The 25,699-nt window shown below is 49.3% G+C and overlaps 1 protein-coding gene across 1 annotated transcript in view; it reads left to right on the top strand.

Moving 5' to 3' along the window:
* The window catches only part of LOC106598783 (chromodomain-helicase-DNA-binding protein 7), a 79,620-nt gene that overhangs the window by 19,901 nt on the left and 34,020 nt on the right, over positions 1-25,699 (top strand). Inside the window, exons 3-20 of the mRNA XM_045714589.1 lie at positions 4,998-5,053; positions 5,383-5,497; positions 5,681-5,764; positions 9,792-9,929; positions 10,077-10,198; positions 12,636-12,879; positions 13,432-13,608; positions 13,870-14,112; positions 14,916-15,102; positions 15,714-15,924; positions 16,319-16,514; positions 16,866-17,033; positions 17,298-17,477; positions 17,831-17,941; positions 21,629-21,837; positions 23,854-24,053; positions 24,560-24,722; positions 25,483-25,572. Coding sequence (XP_045570545.1) covers positions 4,998-5,053; positions 5,383-5,497; positions 5,681-5,764; positions 9,792-9,929; positions 10,077-10,198; positions 12,636-12,879; positions 13,432-13,608; positions 13,870-14,112; positions 14,916-15,102; positions 15,714-15,924; positions 16,319-16,514; positions 16,866-17,033; positions 17,298-17,477; positions 17,831-17,941; positions 21,629-21,837; positions 23,854-24,053; positions 24,560-24,722; positions 25,483-25,572 — 2,894 coding nt within the window. The remainder of the gene's footprint in view (positions 1-4,997; positions 5,054-5,382; positions 5,498-5,680; positions 5,765-9,791; positions 9,930-10,076; positions 10,199-12,635; positions 12,880-13,431; positions 13,609-13,869; positions 14,113-14,915; positions 15,103-15,713; positions 15,925-16,318; positions 16,515-16,865; positions 17,034-17,297; positions 17,478-17,830; positions 17,942-21,628; positions 21,838-23,853; positions 24,054-24,559; positions 24,723-25,482; positions 25,573-25,699) is intronic.

The following is a 25,699-nucleotide window of genomic DNA, read 5'->3' as shown; positions in this document are numbered from 1 at the left end:
AGGGAGAGGTGTGTGTGTGTGTGTGTGTGTAGGTGTGTGTGTGTGTAGGGAGAGGTGTGTGTGTGTAGGGAGAGGTGTGTGTGTGTAGGGAGAGGTGTGTGTGTGTGTGTGTGGGGAGAGGTGTGTGTGTGTGTGTGTGTAGGGAGAGGTGTGTGTGTGTGTGTAGGGAGAGGTGTTTTTTTTGTTTGTAGTGTCTGTGTATTTTGTGAGTTAGGTTTGTTTGAGTGAGTGAGGTATGTGTGTGAGTGGTGTGTTTGAGTGAGTTTGTGAGTGACTGTGTGGGGTTTGTGAGGGAGAGTTATGTTTGTGAGTGGTGTGTGTGTGGTGTCTGTATTTTGTGTGAGTGAGTGGGGTTTGTTTTTCGTGTGTGTGTGAGAGGTGAGTGGTGTTTGTGTGTGGGAGTGGGGTTTGTGTGTGTATGTGTGTGTGTGAGAGGTGTGTGAGTGGGGTTTGTGTGGAGGTGGGGTGTGGTTTGTGTTGGTGTGCGGGGTGTATGTGTGTGAGTGTAGTGGGGTTTGTTTGAGTTAGTGGGGTTTGTTTGAGTTAGTGGGGTTTGTTTGTGTGTGAGTGGGGGGTGTGGAGTAAGAGGCGGACAGGGGGTGTGGGGGTGTGTGGAGAGAGAAGGGGGGTGTGTGGATAGATGGGGGTGTGTGTGGAGTGAGGGGGGGTGGATGGGGGTTTGTGGAGAGTGTGGGGGGTGTGGGGGGGTGTGGAGAGAGGTGGGGGGTGTTTGTGTTTGGGGAGATAGGGGGTGTGGAGAGAGGTGGGGGGTGGAGTGCGAGAGAGGGGTGATGTTTGTTTGTGTGAGTGAGTGGGGTTTGTGTGAGTGAGTGGGGTTTGTGTGAGGGAGAGGTGTGAGTGGGGTTTGTGTGAGGGAGAGGTGTGAGTGGGGTTTGGGTGGGTGAGTGAGTGGGGTTTGGGTGAGAGAGAGAGAGAGAGAGAGAGAGGTGTGTATGTGTGTGAGAGAGAGGTGTGTTAGAGGGGTGTTTGTGTGTGTGTGAGCGAGATGTGGGTGTGTGGGAGAGTGTGTGAGATGTAGGTGTGTGGGGGGTGTGGTGGGGGTGTGTGTGTGAGATGGTTATGTGGCAGAGGTGTGTGTGCGGGAGGTGGGTGGGTGTGTGCGAGAGAGGTGTTTGTGTGTGCGAGAGGTGTTTGTGTGTGCGAGATGGGTGTGTGTGTGTGAGAGGGGTGTGTGTGTGTGAGAGAGGGGTGCGTGTGTGTGTGGGGGGCGGGAGAGATGATGTGTGTGTGTATGGGGAGAGGTGTGTGGGGGGGGTAGGTGATGTGTGTGTGTGTGAGGCGGGGGTGTGGGAGAGGTGTGTGTGTGGGGGGAGGTTTGTGTGTGTGTGGGGGGTGTGTGTGTGTGTGGGAGAAGGGGGGTTGTGTGTGGGAGAGGGTGTGGGAGATGTGTGTGAGGGGGAGGTTTGTGTGTGTGTGTGGGAGAAGGGGGTTGTGTGTGGGAGAGAGGGGTGTGGGAGATGTGTGTGGGGGGAGGTTTGTGTGTGTGTGGGGGGAGGTTTGTGTGTGAGAGGGGGTGTGTGTTGGAGAGGGGTGTGGGAGAGATGTGTGTGGGGGGAAGGTTTGTGTGTGGGAGAGGGGTGTGGGGGGAGGTTTGTGTGTGGGGGGAGGTTTGTGTGTGGGGGGAGGTTTGTGTGGGGAGAGTTTGGGTGGGAGAGAGTGTGTGTGTGTGGGTGGGAGAGAGTTTGTGTGTGTGTTTGGGTGGGAGAGTTAGTGTGTGTGTTTGGGTGGGAGAGTTAGTGTGTGTGTTTGGGTGGGAGAGTTAGTGTGTGTGTTTGGGGGGAGTTAGTGTGTGTGGGGGGGAGTTTGTGTGTGTGTGGGGGGAGTTAGTGTGTGTGTGGGGGGAGTTAGTGTGTGTGTGGTGGGAGTTAGTGTGTGTGTGTGGGGGAGTTAGTGTGTGTGTGTGGGGGGAGTTAGTGTGTGTGGGGGAGTTAGTGTGTGTGGGGGAGTTAGTGTGTGTGGGGGTTAGTGTGTGTGTAGTGGGAGTTAGTGTGTGTGTGGGGGAGTTAGTGTGTGTGTGTGGGGGAGTTAGTGTGTGTGTGTGGGGGAGTTAGTGTGTGTGTGGGGGATTAGTGTGTGTGGGGGGGTTAGTGTGTGTGTAGTGGGAGTTAGTGTGTGTGTGGGGGAGTTAGTGTTGTGTGGGGGAGTTAGTGTGTGTGTGTGGGGGAGTTAGTGTGTGTGTGGGGGGGAGTTAGTGTGTGTGTGGGGGGAGTTAGTGTGTGTGTGTGTGGGAGTTAGTGTGTGTGTGGGGGGAGTTAGTGTGTGTGGGGGAGTTAGTGTGTGTGTGTGTGGGGGAGTTAGTGTGTGTGTGGGGAGTTAGTGTGTGTGTGTGTGGGGGAGTTAGTGTGTGTGTGGGGGAGTTAGTGTGTGTGTAGTGGGAGTTAGTGTGTGTGTGTGGGGGAGTTAGTGTGTGTGTGGGTGGAGTTAGTGTGTGTGTGGGGGAGTTAGTGTGTGTGGGGGGGAGTTAGTGTGTGTGTAGTGGGAGTTAGTGTGTGTGTGGGGGGGAGTTAGTGTGTGTGGGGGAGTTAGTGTGTGTGTGTAGTGGGACTTAGTGTGTGTGGGGGGCGTTAGTGTGTGTGGGGGGAGTTAGTGTGTGTGTAGTGGGAGTTAGTGTGTGTGTGGTGGGGTTAGTGTGTGTGGGGTGGGAGTTAGTGTGTGGGGGGGGGGGAGTTAGTGTGTGTGGGGGGAGTTAGTGTGTGTGTGGGGGGGAGTTAGTGTGTGTGTGGGGGAGTTAGTGTGTGTGTGGGGGAGTTAGTGTGTGTGGGGGGAGTTAGTGTGTGTGTGGGGGAGTTAGTGTGTGTGTGGGGGAGTTAGTGTGTGTGTGGGGGAGTTAGTGTGTGTGTGGGGGAGTTAGTGTGTGTGTGGGGGAGTTAGTGTGTGTGTGGGGGAGTTAGTGTGTGTGTGGGGGGAGTTAGTGTGTGTGTGGGGGGAGTTAGTGTGTGTGTGGGGGGGAGTTAGTGTGTGTGGGGGGAGTTAGTGTGTGTGTGGGGGAGTTAGTGTGTGTGGGGGAGTTAGTGTGTGTGGGGGGGAGTTAGTGTGTGTGGGGGGGAGTTAGTGTGTGTGTAGGGGGAGTTAGTGTGTGTGTGGGGGAGTTAGTGTGTGTGTGGGGGAGTTAGTGTGTGTGTGGTGGGGAGTTAGTGTGTGTGTGGGGGAGTTAGTGTGTGTGTGGGGGAGTTGGTGTGTGTGTGGGGGGAGTTGTGTGTAGTGGGAGTTAGTGTGTGTGTGGGGGAGTTAGTGTGTGTGGGGGGAGTTAGTGTGTGTGTAGTGGGAGTTAGTGTGTGTGTGGGGGAGTTAGTGTGTGTGTGGGGGAGTTAGTGTGTGTGTGGGGGAGTTAGTGTGTGTGTAGTGGGAGTTAGTGTGTGTGTGTGGGGGGGAGTTAGTGTGTGTGTAGTGGGAGTTAGTGTGTGTGTAGTGGGAGTTAGTGTGTGTGTGGGGGAGTTAGTGTGTGTGGGGGGAGTTAGTGTGTGTGGGGGGAGTTAGTGTGTGTGTAGTGGGAGTTAGTGTGTGTGTGGGGGGAGTTAGTGTGTGTGTGTGGGGGAGTTAGTGTGTGTGTGTAGTGGGAGTTAGTGTGTGTGGGGGAGTTAGTGTGTGTGTGGGGGAGTTAGTGTGTGTGGGGGGAGTTAGTGTGTGTGTAGTGGGAGTTAGTGTGTGTGGGGGGAGTTAGTGTGTGGGGGGAGTTAGTGTGTGTGGGGGGGAGTTAGTGTGTGTAGTGGGAGTTAGTGTGTGTGTGGGGGAGTTAGTGTGTGTGTGGGGGAGTTAGTGTGTGTGGGGGGGAGTTAGTGTGTGTGTGGGGGGAGTTAGTGTGTGTGTGGGGGAGTTAGTGTGTGGGGGAGAGTTTGTTTATTCACACCCTTTGAAAAGGCTGCTCCAAACTAAAGCTTGGTTCATCTCTGCCAAAACAATCTGAACACTCCCACAGGCTGTCTGGTGGAACTCTACTTAAAGCAGCTGTGAATGGGTAACCCCCACCTCCACACACCCCCCCTCCACCTCCACATCCCCCCCTCCACACCCCCTCCACATCCCCCCTCCACATCCCCCCACCTCCACTCCCTCCACACCCGCCACCTCTCCCCACCTACCCCACCTCCACCCCACTCATCCCCCCACCTCTCCACCTCCTCCCCCTCCACACACACCTCATCGCGGCCCCCACCCCACCTCCACGCCCCACACCTGCCTCTCCCACCTCCACATCCCCCACCTCCACGTGCACACCCACTCACATCCACTCCACCCCCACCTCGTGTGTCTGTGAGCGTGCACAGTGTAGCGGGCCGAGTGTGTCTGTGAGCGTGCACAGTGTAGCGGGCCTGTGTGTGTCTGTGAGCGTGCACAGTGTAGCGGGCCCGAGTGTGTCTGTGAGCGTGCACAGTGTAGCGGGCCCGAGTGTGTCTGTGAGCGTGCACAGTGTAGCGGGCCCGAGTGTGTCTGTGAGCGTGCACAGTGTAGCGGGCCCGTGTGTGTCTGTGAGCATGCACAGTGTAGCGGGCCCGTGTGTGTCTGTGAGCGTGCCCGTGTGTGTTTTAAGTTTTATTAGTCATATGTACAGGATACAAATGGTATACACTGTCCAATGAAATGCTTACTGGCAGGTCAACAACAATAAAAAGTAATAGAAGGATTTCAACACAAAGTAAATGGCTCAGTAGAATATAATTAACATTTTAGCACAGGTATAATACAGGAAGTCATATAATATAGTCCAACATTTCCACGTATCAGGGAAGGGGCATGGGGGCCGTGGGTAAGGGCTTTGTGAGTCATCACACAGCACCATGTGGAGATGGTTGGTAGGGGGTATGGTCAGTGTTATTGTCTCCTAAAGTATACACAACTCTGCCAGAAGACGTTTATTAAATGACTACTTTGTTAGAGAAAACGGTGGCCTTGATTTTATATATTTTTAGAGAAACATTAATACTCACCCATCTTCTGACTCTAATCAACAACTGACACAAATGTAACTTTTTCCAAAGATGGAATCGGGAGAGAAAATGGAAGTGGAAGAATTCTATGTGAAGTTCAAGAGCTTGTGAGTACCAACACGACTGTGGTCTTGGTCCACCGTTTCATTTTATTTCTTCCAGCTTCAGGGGAAATGGTGGATTAACGTGAAATCAAATAAACGCTCTGTAAACCACAGGTTTAATGTTTGGACCGAAGAGCAATTTGTATAATGCTATAAATCTCTAGATTAGCACGTTGGGTTTTGTGATGGTGCGTCTGTATTTTTCGTTTTCTTTTTGTGGGGTGTGTTTATGGTGTATGAGATTGCATCTGTCACGGGTGGGTGTATTTGAGTGAGAGTTCATAGTGTATATCTATGTAATGGTGTGTATTCCCCCCACTCTCTCTGTGTAGCTCCTACCTGCACTGTCGCTGGGCAGATCTGGAGGAGCTGGAGAAGGACAAAAGGATCCACCAGAAGGTCAAGCGGTTCAGGGCCAAACAGGCCCTCCCCACCTTCGTGACAGAGGTCAGTCCCACAGTTCTGTCTTCCCACTTTCAACTTCAGAGGATTCAATGACATGTTATATTTGGTTGGGTGAATTGGACCTAGACTGCACAGAACGAAACCAGGCCATTCACTCTCTGCTATGACAACACTAACCTCAACGTCTCCATCCTTCTCTCATTCCTTTCTCCCTCCCTCCTCCAGATGGATGACGAGCCTTTCAACCCAGACTACGTTGAGGTGGACCGGGTACTGGACGTGTCAGAGAGCACAGATGAGAACGGAGAGGTGCGCTCCTGTTCTTGCCCTCTCCCTCCTTCCTGTTCTATATGGCCTCTAATCAACCTCAAAAGTGGGAATAAGTTTGGTTATGTCGTTGATTGAAGTTGATGCTTTGGCTAAACGTTCCTTTTTAAGTTCCGAAAAAACATTGCCCTTTCCTTTAATCTTGGAGTCACAGAAAGACACACACACACACTAACCCCCCAACATACGCACACTAACTCCCCAACACACACACACACTAACCCCCAAACACACACACACTAACCCCCAACACACGCACACTAACCCCCAACACACACACACCCCCCAACGCACACACCCCCCCAACGCACGCACACTAACCCCCAACGCACGCACACTAACCCCCAACGCACGCACCCTAACCCCCAACGCACGCACCCTAACCCCCCAACGCACGCACCCTAACCCCCAACACACGCACACTAACCCCCCAACACACGCACACTAACCCCCCAACACACGCACACTAACCCCCAACACACGCACACTAACCCCCCAACACACGCACACTAACCCCCCAACACACGCACACTAACCCCACACACACACGCCACACTAACCCCCAACACCACGCACACTAACCCCCCAACACACGCACACTAACCCCCCAACCACCACGCACACTAACCCCCAACACACGCACACTCAACCCCCAACGCACGCACACTAACCCCCCAACACACGCACACTAACCCCCCAACACACGCACGCACACTAACCCCCAACACACGCACGCACACTAACCCCCCAACACACGCACGCACACTAACCCCCCAACACCGCACGCACACTAACCCCCCAACACACGCACGCACACTAACCCCCAACACACGCACGCACACTAACCCCCCAACACACGCACGCACACTAACCCCCAACACACGCACGCACACTAACCCCCCAACACACGCACGCACACTAACCCCCCAACACACGCACGCACACTAACCCCCCAACACACGCACGCACACTAACCCCCCCAACACACGCACGCACACTAACCCCCCAACACACGCACGCACACTAACCCCCAACACACGCACGCACACTAACCCCCCAACACACGCACGCACACTAACCCCCAACACACGCACGCACACTAACCCCCACACACGCACGCACACTAACCCCCCAACACACGCACACTAACCCCCCAACACACGCACGCACACTAACCCCCAACACACGCACACTAACCCCCCAACACACGCACACTAACCCCCCCAACACACGCACACTAACCCCCCAACACACGCACACTAACCCCCAACACACGCACACGCACACTAACCCCCCCAACACACGCACACTAACCCCCCAACACACGCACCGCACACTAACCCCCCCAACACACGCCGCACTAACCCCCCAACACACGCGCACTAACCCCCCAACACACGCACGCACTAACCCCCCAACACACGCGCACTAACCCCCCAACACACGCACGCACTAACCCCCCCAACACACGCCGCACTAACCCCCCAACACACGCCGCACTAACCCCCAACACACGCACACTAACCCCCCAACACGCACACTAACCCCCCAACACACGCACACACTCACACTAACCCCCCAACACACGCACACACTCACACTAACCCCCCAACACACGCACGCACTCACACTAACCCCCAACACACGCACTCACACTAACCCCCAACACACGCACGCACACTAACCCCCCAACACACGCACGCACACTAACCCCCCAACACACGCACGCACACTAACCCCCCAACACACGCACGCACACTAACCCCCAACACACGCACGCACACTAACCCCCAACACACGCACGCACACTAACCCCCCAACACACGCACGCACACTAACCCCCCAACACACGCACGCACACTAACCCCCCAACACACGCACGCACACTAACCCCCCAACACACGCACGCACACTAACCCCCCAACACACGCACGCACACTAACCCCCCAACACACGCACACTAACCCCCCAACACACGCACACTAACCCCCCAACCCACGCACACTAACCCCCCAACACACACGCACACTAACCCCCCAACACACACGCACACTAACCCCCCAACACACGCACACTAACCCCCCAACACACGCACACGCACACTAACCCCCTCAACACACGCACACGCACACTAACCCCCCAACACACGCACACCTAACCCCCCAACACACGCACATGCACACTAACCCCCCAACACACGCGCACTAACCCCCAACACACGCAGCACCTAACCCCCCAACACACGCGCACTAACCCCCCAACACACGCGCACTAACCCCCCAACACACGCGCACTAACCCCCAACACACGCGCACTAACCCCCCAACACACGCCGCACTAACCCCCCAACACACGCGCACTAACCCCCCCAACACACGCGCACTAACCCCCCAACACACGCGCACTAACCCCCCAACACACGCACACTAACCCCCCAACACGCACACTAACCCCCGCAACACACACACACACTCACACTAACCCCCGCAACACACGCACACTAACCCCTAACACACACACACGCACACTAACCCCCCAACGCACACGCACACTAACCCCCGCAACACACGCACACTAACCCCCAACACACTCACACTAACCCCCGCAACACACGCACACTAACCCCCCAACACACTCACACTAAACCCCGCAACACACACACACACTCACACTAACCCCCTAACACACACACATGCACACTAACCCCCCCAACACACACACACTAACCCCCCAACACACACACACTAAGCCCCCCAATACACACGCACACTAACCCCCCCCAACACACGCACACTAACCCCACAACACACTCACACTAAACCCCCAACACACACTAACCACACACACACACTAACCCCCAACACACACTAACCCCCCAACGCACACTAACCCCCCAACACACACACACTAACCCCCCCAACACACGCACACTAACCCCCCAACACACACACACTAACCCCCCAACACCACGCACACTAACCCCCCAACACACGCACACTAACCCCCAACACACGCACACTAACCCCCAACACACGCACACTAACCCCCTCAACACACACACACTAACCCCCCAACACACGCACACTAACCCCCCACCACACGCACACTAACCCCCAAACACACGCGCACTAACCCCCCAACACACGCGCACTAACCCCCCCAACACGCACGCTAACCCCCCAACACACGCACACTAACCCCCCAACACACGCACGCTAACCCCCCAACACACGCACGCTAACCCCCAACACACGCACACTAACCCCCAACACACACACAAACCCCCAACACACGCACACGCACGCTATCCTCCAACACGCACGCTATCCCCCAATACATGCACACGCACACTAACCCCCAACACGCACACACTAACCACCCCAACATGCCCACGCACACTAACCCCCCCAACACTCGAGTGCACACTATGCCCCCAACACGCAGCGCACACTAACCCCCCCAACACGCACGCACACTAACCCCCCAACACGCGAGCACGCACACTAACCCCCAACACGCGACGCACACTAACGCCCCCAACACGCACATGCACACTAACCCCCCAACACGCGGCGCACACTAACCACCCCAACACTCGAGTGCACACTATGCCCCCCAACACGCGAGCGCACACTAACCCCCCCAACACGCGAGCGCACACTAACCCCCCCAACACGCGAGCGCACACTAACCCCCCCAACACGCGAGCGCACACTAACCCCCCAACACGCGAGCGCACACTAACGCCCCCAACACGCGAGCGCACACTAACCCCCCCAACACGCGAGTGCGCACACTAACCCCCCAACATGCGCGCGCGCACACTTATCCCCCCAACACACACACTAACCAACACACTTATCTCCCCCCGGCTTGCGCACTAAACCCCGCGGACGCACGCGCACACACACACACTAATCCCCAAGACACACTTACCCCTCCCCACATACTAACGCCCTCTCTGCCCCAACACACACACTAACCTCAACCTCTCTCTGCCCCCCCCCAGCCTGTAAAGCTGTATCTGGTGAAGTGGTGTTCCCTGCCCTATGAGGATAGAACTTGGGAGCTGAAGACGGACATCGACCAGGCCAAGATCGATGAGTACGAGGCCGTCGCGGCCCGTCAGCCCGAGACCAAACGCGTGGTGCGTAAAATAAAAACCTCACACACACTATACACTCTCCTGCTGCCTTTTTCTTACATTTTCTGGCCCCAGCCCTTTAACGCGGAGCCAGCTAGGTCTCCTGCGGTCACACAGAAACCACTAACAGTAGACTTTTATTTGAAACAGGAGCGACCTCCCACTGAAAACTGGCAGAAATCCCAGAGTTCCAGGGATTATAAAAACGACAACGCACTCAGGGAATACCAGCTGGAGGGAGTGAACTGGTTGCTCTTCAACTGGTACAATACGTAAGGAGAAGTACTAAAACCTACTGTTCGTGTGTGCATGTGTTAAGATATATGATGTGTGTGTGTGAGACCCACTTATATAACATGTACAGTACCAGTCAAAAGTTTGGACACCTACTCATTCAAGGGTTTTTCTTTATCCTACATTGTAGAATAATAGTGAAGACATAAACTATGAAATAACACATGGAATCATGTAGTAACCAAAAAAGTGTTAAACAAATAAAAATATATTTTAGATTCTTCAAAAAGCACCCTTTGCCTTGATGACAGCTTTGCACACTCTTGACATTCTCTCAACCAGCTTCATGAGGAATGCTTTTCCAACATTCTTGAAGGACTTCCCACATATGCTGAGCACTTGTTGGCTGCTTTTCCTTCAATCTGTGGTCCAACTCATCCCAAACCATCTCAATTGGTTTGAGGTCGGTGATTGTGGAGCCCAGGTCATCTGATGCAGCACTCCATCACTCTCCTTCTTGGTCAAATAGGGGAGGCAGGTAGCCTAGTGGTTAGAGCGTTGGACCAGTAACCGAAAGGTTGCTTGATCGAATCCCCGAGCTGACAAGGTAAAAATCTGTCGTTCTGCCCCTGAACAAGGCAGTGTTCCTAGGCCGTCGTTGTAAATAAGAATTTGTTCTTAACTTACTTGCCTAGGTTAAATAAAAAAAACTAAATAACCCTTACACAGACTGTATTTTGGGTTGTTGTCCTGTTGAAAAACAAATGATAGTCCCACTAAGCGCAAACCAGATGGGATGGTGTATTGCTGCAGAATGCTGTGGTAGCCATGCTGGTTAAGTGTGCCTTAAATTCTTAATAAATCACTGACAGTGCCACCAGCAAAGCACCATCACACCTCCTCCTCCATGCTTCACGGTGGGAACCACACATGCAGAGATCATCCGTTCACCTACTCTGCATCTCACAAAGACACTGTGGTTGGAACCAAATATCTGAAATTTGGACTCATCAGATCAAAGGACAGATTTCCACCAGTCTAATGTCCATTGCTTGTGTTTCTTGCCCCAAGCAAGTCTCTTCTTCTTATTGGTGTCCTTTAGTAGTGGTTTCTTTGCAGCAATTCGACCATGAAGGCGTGATTCACGCAGTCTCCTCTGAACAGTTGATGTTGAGATTCATCTGTTACTTGAATTCTGTGAAGAATTTATTTGGGTTGCAATTTCTGAGTCTGGTAACTCTAATGAACTTATCCTCTGCAGCAGAGGTAACTGGGTCTTCCTTTCCTGTGGCAGTCCTCATGAGAGCCAGTTTCATCATAGTGCTTGATAGTATTTGCCACTGCACTTGAAGAAACTTTCAAAGTTCTTAATGTTCTGTATTGACTGACCTTCATGTCTTAAAGTAATGATGGACTGTCATTTCTCTGCTTATTTGAGCTGTTCTCGCCATATGGACTTTAACCAAATATGACTATATTCTGTATACCACCCCTACCTTGTCACAACACAACTGATTGGCTCAAACGCATTAAGAAGGAAAGAAATTCCAAAAATTTAGCAAATACTAAAAAATAAAGAAAAACAATGGAATGAGTAGGTGTACCATTTTTGACTGGTACTGTATATATTATGGAACTATTACATAGTATAATATACAAGATATCTATGTCTTTTTTGGAACTTTACATATATAATATACAAGATATCTACTGGTACTGTATATATTATGGAACTATTACATAGTATAATATACAAGATATCTACTGGTACTGTATATATTATGGAACTATTACATAGTATAATATACAAGATATCTACTGGTACTGTATATATTATGGAACTATTACATAGTATAATATACAAGATATCTACTGACTAAAGTCTGTCTTTATAACCCACAATTACTCAATAACAAGTAGGACCATATATGCTATGTGTTTATCCAACACACTCCCATAGATAATACTGAACCATGTCACCCAGCATGTGTAAATACAATCAACACATCCATGCCCCATATTGTGTCCTGCAACCCATGTGTTGCAGGGACATGTGTGTACCCAATCTGTGCTTTTCTCACACCAATCATTAATGTGTGATCTACCACTGCTGCACACACACACACACACACACACTCAGTCAGTATGATGCAATAGCCACACAGCCAACTTGTTCGTTAGTGTCGTTGATCTGCCTTTACAGGGTTATCTAGCTGTTCATTAGATTACTCACTCACGAATAGAGTGCACAGAGACTTAAGGACACACTATTGCCAATATAGTGCTCTATCTAGGTCTCTGCACTGTGAATAGGGTGTAATTTGAGACAGCAGACTATCCCTGTTACATCTCATTCATTTGCACTATTTTCTCTCCTTTCTGTCCGCCTAGGAGACCCATTCAGATTACTCACTACTGCTAATACAGTGACTGGTTGTTCCCCTTTCATCATGTTCTCTCTCTGTTCCCCTCCAGACGGAACTGCATCCTAGCAGATGAAATGGGCCTGGGCAAGACCATCCAGTCCATCACATTCCTCTATGAGATCTACCTGAAGGGGATCCACGGGCCCTTCCTGGTCATCGCCCCCCTCTCCACCATTCCAAACTGGGAGAGGGAGTTCCGCACCTGGACCGAACTCAACGTGATCGTCTACCACGGCAGCCAGGCCAGCCGCAAGACCATCCAGGCCTACGAAATGAACTACCGCGACGTGCAGGTACGTCGTGACCATACTGTAACCGTGACCTTAACCATACCATAACTATAACAGTACCATCCACTACAGGCATGACCTGACGTAACAAGACCATTAAGGCCAGATGCACAGGTAACAAGACCCAGGGTAGCCTAGTGGTTAGAGCGTTGGACTGGATACATGGATATAGAATGGTACAGTCCGTTCTTAACCCTAATATAGGAATAATCCCACAAGAAGCACCTTAGACAGTCAGGTATTTAACAACATTAATCAGAGCTCCACGCTGACCGTACCGACCAAATAAAGAGTGACTGAAATGTGACCATAACCTACTCCACTAACCATTTAAATGTGTAAACTTACTCCACTAACCTCATACTTGAGCAAATATGTTTATTACATTATATGTTGAGTCCATTTTGATTCAGTAAATTGACCAAAGGCCAGATCTCCCTGACCAGCGTCCAGAGTTTTCTCGATTGAGTTAAGTAGGAAAAACTACTGGCCATACACCATGACGCTCTTCCCTGTGTTCTGACCTCGCTCTCCCACTTCTCCCTCCATCTTCAGGGTCGTGTGATAAAGGGAGCGTACAAATTCCATGCGGTCATCACCACATTTGAGATGATTCTGACAGACTGCCCGGAGCTGCGCAGCGTCCCGTGGCGCTGTGTGGTCATCGACGAGGCTCACCGCCTCAAGAACAGGAACTGCAAGCTGCTGGAGGGACTCAAGATGATGGACATGGTGTGTTGACATGGGGAGATGTCTAGTTGTTAACTTCCATTTCTCCTGTGGTTGTTTTGGAAGACTTGCCATTGAACCTGTTGGAAAATAAGCAATAGTTATTGATAAAATGCTAATATTTTATGGACATCAATGGGACGTTTCATCCTCTCCTACCACAGGAGTAATAAAAAAACAGGAGTAATAAAAAACCCATCTATAATGACCTACTGGAAGGACCTAAGTATAGTAAAAACCAAGTCCTCCTCTCCCTCTGTAAAGGAGCACAAGGTGCTGCTGACCGGGACCCCCCTGCAGAACACGGTGGAGGAGCTCTTCAGTCTGCTCAACTTCCTGGAACCTGAACGCTTCCCCTCGGAGAACACCTTCATGCAGGAGTTTGGAGACCTCAAGACTGAGGAGCAGGTCCAAAAGCTGCAGGCCATCCTGAAGCCCATGATGCTGCGACGTCTCAAGGAGGACGTGGAGAAGAACCTGGCCCCCAAGGAGGAGACCATCATCGAGGTGTTTGTTTCTGTGTTTTGACTTTGTGTGTGTGTTCCTCATGGTCAACTGATGTCATTTCTCTCTACTGAGTTTACCTAACTGATGACATTTCTCTCTACTGAGTTTACCTAACTGATGTCATTTCTCTCTACTGAGTTTACCTAACTGATGTAATTTCTCTCTACTGAGTTTAACTAACTGATGACATTTCTCTCTACTGAGTTTACCTAACTGATGTAATTTCTCTCTACTGAGTTTACCTAACTGATGTAATTTCTCTCTACTGAGTTTACCTAACTGATGTCATTTCTCTCTACTGAGTTTACCTAACTGATGACATTTCTCTCTACTGAGTTTACCTAACTGATGTCATTTCTCTCTACTGAGTTTACCTAACTGATGTCATTTCTCTCTACTGAGTTTACCTAACTGATGTAATTTCTCTCTACTGAGTTTACCTAACTGATGTCATTTCTCTCTACTGAGTTTACCTAACTGATGTCATTTCTCTCTACTGAGTTTACCTAACTGATGTCATTTCTCTCTACTGAGTTTACCTAACTGATGTCATTTCTCTCTACTGAGTTTACCTAACTGATGTCATTTCTCTCTACTGAGTTTACCTAACTGATGTCATTTCTCTCTACTGAGTTTACCTAACTGATGTCATTTCTCTCTACTGAGTTTACCTAACTGATGTCATTTCTCTCTACTGAGTTTACCTAACTGATGTCATTTCTCTCTACTGAGTTTACCTAACTGATGTCATTTCTCTCTACTGAGTTTAACTAACTGATGTTGTTCCCATCTCCTGTTCTCAGGTGGAGCTGACCAACATCCAGAAGAAGTACTACCGGGCCATCCTGGAGAAGAACTTCTCCTTCCTGTCTAAAGGAGGACCGGGAGGAGGAGGTGGCGCATGGGGAGGCGGCGGTGCTCAGGTCCCCAACCTGCTCAACACCATGATGGAGCTGAGGAAGTGCTGCAACCACCCCTACCTCATCAATGGTATGGAACACGCACACGAAAGGCGTCCGCATGCTTCCGTCTGAACAGTTTGTGCATATATTATGACAACGTTTTGGTCTTCAGCAAAGGTTTCTTCAGCTGTTCGTGCACACTACATTTTTTCTCTAAGTCTACGTCCCTTCGTTGGTGATTGGTCTAAGATCTCCTCAACAAATGAAATGAGTGACAGTTTTCTTGAGTTATCTTAGATGAAGTCGGACTATTTTGAGGTCGTTTATACTGGCTACGGCATCTCCAAGATGGACAAACAGTACTATTGGTGCTTTTTTTTTTTCAAATTCTTCAAGCGAAGGTCTTTTAAGGGAGTATGTGAACACATCTGTTCAGGTCACCTAGCCGAGTTAAGCTAGGTGCCAACCGAAGCATGCGGAAGGCTTAACACACACTACTAACATAGTCCTCACTCAGTCTTTTGGCTTAGAAAGTGTTTATTTTGGACGCTCTGAGTGTTGATTTTTCTTGGGTGTGGCACAGGACATGCCCCCAACCTCTGTTGGTACTTGGCTTGGGTTGGTTTGTGAACATGCTGGGTTTAGTCTCACTGCTTTGAATGATTCTGATGCATGGCCGTTTGTTTTATGATGTTCTAGGTGCAGAGGAGAAGATCCTGGAAGACTTCCGTGAGAACCACCATGCCGAGATGCCCCAGTTCCACCTACAGGCCATGATCCAGGCAGCGGGCAAGCTGGTGCTGATCGACAAGCTGCTGCCCAAGCTGAAGGCTGGGGGACACAGGGTCCTCGTCTTCTCCCAGATGGTGCGCTGCCTGGACATTCTGGAGGACTACCTCATCCAGAAACGGTACGGATCTGACCTTTTACCCCTGAAGATTTGATTTGAAGTACCCCTTTTATGTCCTCTTCCAGATTTTGTCTTCCATTCCACTCTTACCTAACCCAGGGGACTGAAACTGGGGCCCTGTGTGCCAGATGCGGCCTGCAAGCCAATTCTTAAAACAAAAACGAAAGAAATTGTGATTTTGAGAACCCTACCCTAATCTTCTGATTTTAATTGTTGATGCATTTGAGCTTCACCGTATTTCATACTATATATAAATGTAATGTATTTTACTAGTCATCTGCGTGAGCACATCAATGACAGCGAGCACATCAATGACAAAGTCATTGTGGGTAGTTTTTTATGATTGTGTTGAATCTGTTGATAAAGCTGTGTATGGCTGTCTCCATCCGACCAGGTACCCGTATGAACGTATCGACGGCCGTGTGAGGGGTAACCTTCGGCAGGCTGCGATTGACCGCTTCTCTCGTCCGGACTCTGACCGCTTTGTCTTCCTGCTGTGTACCCGGGCCGGAGGCCTGGGCATCAACCTGACCGCTGCTGACACCTGCATCATCTTTGACTCGGATTGGAACCCACAGAATGACTTACAGGTGAGTGGGCTGGGCTTGGAAATAGAGCGTTACCATTTTGTTAAATACTCAAGTTGAAGATGCAATTTATGGAATACTGTGGTCACTACCACACAGGTAAATACAGTGCTACTTCAGTAGACTTTGAAAGAAGACAGTCCTGTTAAGATACAGTAGAGACACATGTGGAAACGCAGTACACAGGTTCATAAAACAAGAACAACAGGAAACAATGATCACACCGCTGGTACACCACTACATGACTTTGTTTGTTGTTGTCAGTTGGTCTACTCAATCTAAGCAAGCTTTTTCTCTCCATCTCTCTCGCTCTCTTTTCCTCTCCCTCGCTCTCTTTTCCTCCCCCTCTCTCAGGCACAAGCCAGATGCCACAGGATTGGCCAGAGCAAGGCAGTGAAAATCTACAGACTGATCACCAGGAACTCCTATGAGAGGGAGATGTTTGACAAGGCCAGCCTCAAGCTGGGCCTCGACAAGGCTGTGCTGCAGTCCATGAGTGGCCGAGAAAATGCAGCCAACGGGGTAAGACACACAAACACACGCACAGTTAACACAGATCTGACACAGTTAAATAGTAAGACCAGGCTTGGGGACGTGTTAGTATTGTTTTTCAACGTTCTGTGTGCCCCCCCCTGTTGAATACATCTCTAAAACAGTTAGATTGCTCACCTGCCTTTGTGAAGAGAGGTTCTTCTCAACCATATTTAATTGTCTTAATAAAGGTGAACTATTGTTGATATGCTGAGCTCAGTTGTCTAAACCATCAAATGTGCTCCACCACCTCAGGTGCCACAGCTGTCTAAGAAGGAGGTGGAGGACCTCCTCCGTAAAGGAGCCTATGGAGCTCTGATGGACGAGGAGGACGAGGGCTCGAAGTTCTGCGAAGAGGACATTGACCAGATCCTCCTGAGACGAACCCAGACCATCACCATTGAGTCCGAGGGCAAGGGGTCCACCTTCGCCAAGGTAGCTTCAATACGCTGTCTCCCATGTGTTCTTAGCACCCTTTTTGTAGCGTGTTCCTTCATTTTAGTGGTCAGTAACATAGGAATTGAATTACTATAACAGATTTCCCATTCAAGTCAATGGGTCTAGGTGTACTGATGGCCCATTCTAGTAATTATATTTCTATGCTCATTACCAGTAGAGAGCCAGGCTCTTTCAGAATCAAACTGTGCAGTGTCACTGGGAGCTTGTTCCAGTGGCCAACCCAGCAGCACTTATTTGAGATCAAAAGCGTAATTGGAAAAGAAAGGCGGAGAAAATGCATTCAGGAGATTCACCGTTGGGACCATTTCTTCTTTTACCTTTCTCCCCAGGCGAGCTTTGTGGCCGCTGGGAACAGGACGGACATTTCCCTGGAGGACCCGGACTTCTGGCAGAAGTGGGCCAAGAAGGCGGAGCTCGACATGGAAGCCATCAATGGACGGGTGAGCTTCGGGAAACTGTATTGTGGGAAATGTAGTGTAACAGGGATGACCTAAGGGGCAAAGACTTGGCTTGGTCAGTATTTGTCTCTCAAGGAATGCAAAATAAAATGCTGAGGGTTGAACTGTAACCGGTAGTGTTGTCACGATACCAGAATTTTGGTTTAATATCACGATATTAGATACCATCAAGATACTCTATTCCAAAATGATACCAAGGCAAAAACAAGAAGGCTAATTAGCCAAAGTCACAGTGGCACTTGATCCAGACAGATACACTTAGCTACTGCTCTGTTTAATCGTTGGGTATCTTTTGAGTTCAATATCATTACATTAGCCAACATCTGGTGAAATTGCAGAGCGCCAAATTCAAATTAAATTACTATAAATATTTAACTTTCATCAAATCACAAGTGTAATACATCAAAATAAAGCTTAACTTCTCTGGGATATGTGGGATGCTAGCGTCCCACCTCGACAACAGCCAGTGATATTGCAGGGCGCCAAATTCAAACAACAAATCTCATAATTAGAATTCCTCAAACATACAAGTATTATACACCATTTTAAAGATATACTTCTGTTAATCCAACCACAGTGTCCGATTTCAATAGGCTTTACGGCAAAAGCAAACCATGCTATTATCTGAGGACAATCAAACAAATACAGACGATCAGAATTCAACCCGCCAGGCACAACACAAAAGTCAGAAATAACATATAATGCATGCCTTACCTTTGAAGATCTTCTTCTGTTGGCACTCCAATATGTCCCATAACCATCACAAATGGTCCTTTTGTTCGATTAATTCCATCGTTATATATCCAAAATGTCCATTTATTTGGCGCGTTTGATCCAGAAAAACACCTGTTCCAACTCGCCCAGCATGACTACAAAATATGTAATAAGTTACCTGTAACCGCTGTCCAAACATTTCAAACAACTTTCCTAAAACAACTTTAGGTATTTTTTAATGTAAATAATCGATCAAATTTAAGACGGGATAAACAGCGTTCAATACCCGGGGAAAATAATGTGGAGCGTGCTTTCTGGTCACGCGCCTCTATCAAACAGTACACTTCCCTCGAGCCTCGTTCTGGACAGCCGTACTTCTTCATTACACAAAGGAAAAACATCAACCAATTTCTAAAGACTGTTGACATGCAGTGGAAGCGATAGGAACTGCAAACAACTGCCTTAGAAATGTAGGTTCCCAAAGAAACCCCATTGAAAAGAGAGTGACCTCGGGGTTTCGCCTGCCAAATAAGTTCTGTTATACTCACAGACATCATTCAAACAGTTTTAGAAACTTCAGAGTGTTTTCTATCCAAATCTACCAATTGAATATCCTAGCTTCTGGGCCTGAGAAACAGGCAGTTTAATTTGGGCACGCTTTTCATCCGGACGTGAAAATACTGCCCCCTATCCCAAAGAAGTTAAGGGGGGCTTATGTAGTGGGGAGAGAAGGGCGTGTTTCATAGTTTACAACCAATGTCTGTTCACTTGGGCGGGGCCACGGAGTGAACAGAATTTACCTTATGGAAACAATTCTCTCATTTAGAAGCTAAAATTACATTTCATCTTTTCACAAATAGTTTCATATTTAAACATTTAAATTGCACAACAATTCCATGTGAATCTGATAACTAGAATGTGTAGACTTTCCAAGTTACAGTTTGTCATCCTATCATCAGTAATAATGTCTCAGATGACAACAGAACTGACATCATATTCTTTAAGTACCAACGCATATTTTCAGCTGGTTGGATTACCGAAATATGGTTCTGTTCACCACCCTTTTGATGTTACCAGACTCTCTATGTTAACAAAGGGCTTTCCAAGAGTCACTCTGTAGACTAGAGAGAGAGGAAAGGTATTTATGGGGATCATAAACCTCACCAACAGGCCAACGTCATGACACGCCTAAGACAGCGCTACAGGGAGACAGGACGGACAGCTGATCGTCCTCGTAGTGGCAGATCACATGTAACAACACCTGCACAGGATTGGTACATCCGAACATCACACCTGCGGGACAGGTACAGGATGGCAACAACAACTGCCCGAGTTACACCAGGAACGCACAATCCCTCCACCAGTGCTCAGACTGTCCGCAGTAGGCTGAGAGAGGCTGGACTGAGGGCTTGTAGGCCTGTAGTAAGGCAGGTCCTCACCAGATATCACCGGCAACAACGTCGCCTATGGGCACAAACCCACCGTCGCTGGACCAGACAGGACTGGCAAAAAGTGCTCTTCACTGACGAGTCGCGGTTTTGTCTCACCAGGGGTGATGGTCGGATTTGCGTTTATCGTTGAAGGAATGAGCGTTACACCGAGGCCTGTACTGTACTGATTTCCTGCAAGACAGGAATGTCAGTGCTCTGCCATGGCCAGCGAAGAGCCTGGATCTCAATCCCATTGAGCTCGTCTGGGACCTGTTGGATCAGAGGGTGAGGGCTAGGGCCATTCCCCCAGAAATGTCCGGGAACTTGCAGGTGCCTTGGCGGAAGAGTGGGGTAACATCTCACAGCAAGAACTGGCTAATCTGGTGCAGTCCATGAGGAGATGCACTGCAGTACTTAATGCAGCTGGTGGCCACACCAGATACTGACTGTTCATTTTGATTTTGACCCCCCCCCCTTTGTTCAGGGATACATTATTCCATTTGTTAGTCACAAGTTTACGGGTGACAGGAGGAGACATTCTTTTTTTGCTGAGTTTACAATCAATTTGACTTTGTTTTTACCAATATAACTACAACCACATAATGGTGGTCATTTATTTTACTGCTAAATCTCCATTGATAAACTGGGTAAATCAAGATGTAGCCGATGCAAGGGTTTCCATTAGCCGGTAATAGCCGGCTTTTGTCTGATGATAAAAATAAAGAAATAAAAAAGCCGATAAATAATATTCATCCAATGCAAAAAAAAACCATCTCTACCTTAAATAGACTGTTGTATTAATCTAATTAGATTTCCGCACGGACATCGACCTTGGGGAGTTAACTGCCTTGCTAATGGGCAGATCGGCAGATTTTTTCACCTTGTCGGCTCGGGATTTGAAACCAGCTACCTTTCGGTTACTGGTCCAACGCTCTTAACCGCTATGGGAATGGTAGAAACCACACCAGCATTCCCCTCCCTGTAGACACCACGTTACAATGTCAGAGGTCAGTGGTATTCTCTCCCTCATACGCAAATCTAAAGCGTTAATTAATTTGTCTTATTACCCCAGGCTAGCCATGTGTGGAGCCCCAGTCATAACTGGGCTACGGCAAGCTAATTTAAAATGGTGGCCGTGGGAATCTCTTTATATTCCTTAATTACCCTGCGTTCCCCTCTTCAGTGGACCCAGAGGCAGTAAGCAGCTTACGCTGCCTCCGGAGGGGAACAGAGACATCACTTAGTCAGTCGAAAGCAAGTCCTTTTCTCTCCTCTACCCCACGCCGCTCCCGTACTCGCCCTCCCTCTCCTCAAGGGCCCTGGAGTATAGCACTTAATCCAGCCGCATAAACAGACACGTCAGCTGTTTTTTTATAGCTATATTGAGCTTAGTAGGGAAACTATGCTAATGAGGTCAATAATAAAAACATCATGCTACCTTTTTTTTGTGCATTTTAACACTTGGGAGATGGAGGAGAGAGGAAAGTGTGATTGGGGTTTTTGACACGTATTTCTTTTCTCCAAGAACACCCTTGTGATTGACACTCCGAGGGTGCGGAAGCAGACACGCCACTACAGCTCGATGAAGGAGGACGAATTGGCCGAGTTCTCCGAGCTGGAAAGTGACGGCGAGAACGAGAAGCCCTTGACCAAACCCAGGCGGCCCCAGGACCGAGCCCATGGGTACCCCCGCAGCGAGTGCTTCAGGGTGGAGAAGAACCTGCTGGTTTATGGGTGAGTGGACATCTCTAACATGTTTGTTATTCTTTCAGAAAGGTTGACTGTTCTCTAAACCCTGGCCCTTTTGGAAGGGTAACTCTACATACTAGCAGTTTTCCTGATATGATCAAGAGTTTTCTTGTAATTATCTGTGATCTAAAACGTATATTTATGGGTGCCAATTTACGTCTTTCAATCAAGTGCGAAGTGCTACGTAGTCTAAACTCAACTGGCTAGTTTGTCTGTTTGTAAATAGAAGGGCGGGCTGTACGCTGATCCTGCTGCTTTGATTGGAGTTGTATTTCTGTGTCCACTCACTTGTTTAATAATTTCACCCGATCACTTCTCTTTCGGTTTAATCATTTAGATTGCCTCCTGCTAGCCTAATACTATGATAGCAAGTTATCAATGTGCATAATATCTAGCAAGTTATCAATGTGCATAATATCTAGCAAGCTATCAATGTGCATAATATCTAGCAAGCTATCAATGTGCATAATATCTAGCAAGCTATCAATGTGCATAATATCTAGCAAGCTATCAATGTGCATAATATCTAGCAAGCTATCAATGTGCATAATATCTAACTAGCGGGGAGAGGGTAGGGAAAAAGATGATCATTTTAGGCATATGAAAACAGTTTTTTCCGATCACTAGTCTCATCCAATCCGACTGTCATTTTACGGATACGATTAAGAGTATGGGCAGGTCAGAACATCTCTACTACATACCCCTCGTAGACCTGAGCCAATTTAGTAGGTTTTTAGTGATTTGGTTAACTATCCACTTTGCAGTCTTCACAGACTAGGCGATCGACCTGATTTTTGCCATAGTGGTAAATTTGGTATGGAGACGTGCCCATTCTATTATCTACCGCTAAATTCCTGAGACTGCAGGGGGATGGAAGAAATATGTCAGACACTGCCACAAGCCTACCAGAGGGCTATTACCATATCTACATCTCGCTCAGGATGTCCACCTGAGAGATGTCATATCCTGTCTGGTTTATTGTCTGCCAGGTCCTTGAAGTATGATGAGGCTGAGGATGTATGCTTGCGTCTGGCTAAACACATGCTGCGGTGGTCTGGGGAGAATAATGGTCATAGAGTGCTAATGCTTGTCCACTCACATGTAGGGTCATTTAACATACACAGCAATCTGATGCTCTGATACGCATGGGACCATTAAACATGCCTGCTTACTTGCACACACACGAACCCAACTCCTAATATGACCCAACACACACACACACACACACACACACAGTGAACCAATCACACACATGCACAGTGACCTGACACACACACACACACACACACACTCATTAGTCGCCATGCCCGACTGCCCTCTACAGTGACAGATCACGGCTGGCTGCACGCACCAACCACGTCTGACCAGCAGTGGAGTTGTTTTTCACAATCTGACCGACTCGACTACTGTCTAGACCCCTGGGCTATAGGGCAAATTATAGGGCCATCACGTCTGAGAACTCTTCCCCTCAACTGACGCTGCTGCCATTGACTCCCTCTCTCGATCCTCCTCCCTAACCCAGACCTAGTCTCCATCGACCCACAAACACACACAAAGTCAAATTGATCGTACTAGAATTGAGGGATTGGTGGGCTGCATGCCAACTAGGGTTATCTCACCGTTGTGTCAAAGCGTTTAGGGAGAGACAAGTCTTCGGCCAGTTGTTCTACTCTGGGTCACCCACAGTAGTGAGATGTGATGTCAGTTGAGTGTGCAGTCATGAATGAAGTGTGTCACGGAATCAGATCGCGGTGTGACATTGGACCGTGGTTGAAGTTCAGAGAGCCAGACATAACACAGACCCAGCCACACCTACCCCCTCCTCTCTTCATTTACTGTAGTGGATGAGGAGGGATGGAACAGTATGGAACCTCCCAGCCCGACACTGTAAATGTCAATCATCGGGATAAATGATAATACTCCAGACAGACTAAATTCCCCTCTCTCCCTCCCCCCTCTCCTTCACCCTTTTTCTATCCTCCCCCGTTCCCTCCCTGCTAGGTGGGGTCGCTGGGGAGACATCCTGTCCCGCGGGCGTTTCAAGCGGCCCCTGCAGGAGCAAGACGTGGAGACCATCTGCCGCGCCCTGCTGGCCTACTGCCTGCTGCACTACCGTGGAGACGAGAACATCAAGCGCTTCATCTGGGACCTCATCACGCCCTCTGAGGACGGACAGAGTCGCACACTCACCAACCACTCCGGTATGTATTCCTACACACTCCTACCGCAGCACAACCATAGCTTAGCTACAACATAAACACACACTTTCCGCTCAGTAACACCCTGATGAACTGCTCCGCAAGGCCTTCCCAAAAACATCCATTGAATTCCATAGGATTTTTCACAGTCCTCCCCACTACACCTGACCTGACCTTAGTCTAACATTGTGGCGGTCTGGTTCCAACTGGTTCAGATTCTGGACTTGTTTGACCTTAATCCTCATTGGTTTCGCTCAGAAGCCAACACTAGAGTCTGATTGGTTAAAAAAAAAACATGGACTCCAATTGGCCCAATTAGTTGCTATTGTTTTCAATTATAGTTTGCAAATATCCATTTGAAATGGTTTAAATAAATAATCAAGTCTTTGCTGATACTAGACTTGGCCAACCCAGGTCTCTTGTTTAAAGAGATGTCATCTGAATTTGACATTTTTAACATGTGAGTGTGGACTTGTCTGACCATTGTTATACTCCCCCCACTCCTGTAGGTCTGTCTACTCCAGTACCGCGGGGTCGTAAGGGGAAGAAGGGAAAACCAGCCCTGCCTGCCCCTCCCCAGCTCCCCAGGGCAGAGTGGCTGGCCAGCTGTAACCCTGACCTGCTACTGCAGGAGGACAGCTACAAGAGACACCTCAAACACCACTGTAACAAGTAAGTCACAACTGACCTTTAAACCCAAATCCTGACCTCTAACCCCAACGCTGTCGCTGAAACACCACAAGAACAAGTGAGCCTTTTGTCAGCCCTTTGACCTCGAACCTCAAACCAAACACAAAACACCCAAGTTTCCACACATGGATAGGCCAACACAGTTGGTGGTTTCATTTAGAACACAGTCCCCATCCACAGCCCCCAGTAATCCTATTTCCCATGAGTTAGCTGCTAGTGACAGACACCAACACACTTTTCACTTCACTCTTTTGTTTAGTTCTAGGCAGTGTCCTATTTACTCCTCCTCCTTCTTCCTTGGCCACAACTCTTCTTCTCCTCTCCGCTCTTTTTCTTTCTAATCTGCTGTTGTTGGGGAGATTTTGCGACGGCCAGGTTTTTGGGGCCGAGGCTGGCGCCAGGCCAGGTGCCAGGCAGACCTGTTGGATGCGGGTGAAAGGCGGCACACACAGGGGTGATTATGTGGTGCCATCTGTCAGGCTGGTGCGCAGCGTGGCTAATCAGGCCTGGCAGCATGATGGATGGCCAGGGGTTCGTGCCAAAGAGCCACTACTGTCGCTCTACCCAGCTACTGCTGCTGGCACACGTGCACCAACCAGAGTTAAACACTCACTCTTTCCTTTTTTTACCCTCCCCCTCTCTTCATATCATTTTCTTTCTCCCTCCAATCTCTCTCTATATATCTCCCCACTTTCCTCTCTCTCTCTCCTCCCCCTCTTTCCCCTCTCTCTCCCTCCCACAGAGTTCTCCTTAGGGTCCGTATGCTCTACTATCTGCGACAGGAAGTCATCGGTGACCACGCCGACAGGATCCTAGAGGGAACAGACTCAAGGTTGGCATCCATGCTCCTCCATCTCTTCATCTCTCCCTCCAACACTCCCAAGCCCCTGCCTGCTTGATCTTCCCTCTCCGTCTCTCCCTCTTCTATCCCCTCGTTCCGCCCCTCACCCAGATGTGCA

Source organism: Salmo salar, chromosome ssa03, assembly GCF_905237065.1.
Source record: "Salmo salar chromosome ssa03, Ssal_v3.1, whole genome shotgun sequence".
Lineage (NCBI taxonomy): Eukaryota > Metazoa > Chordata > Actinopteri > Salmoniformes > Salmonidae > Salmo > Salmo salar.
This window is presented reverse-complemented; position numbering and strand designations above follow the sequence as displayed.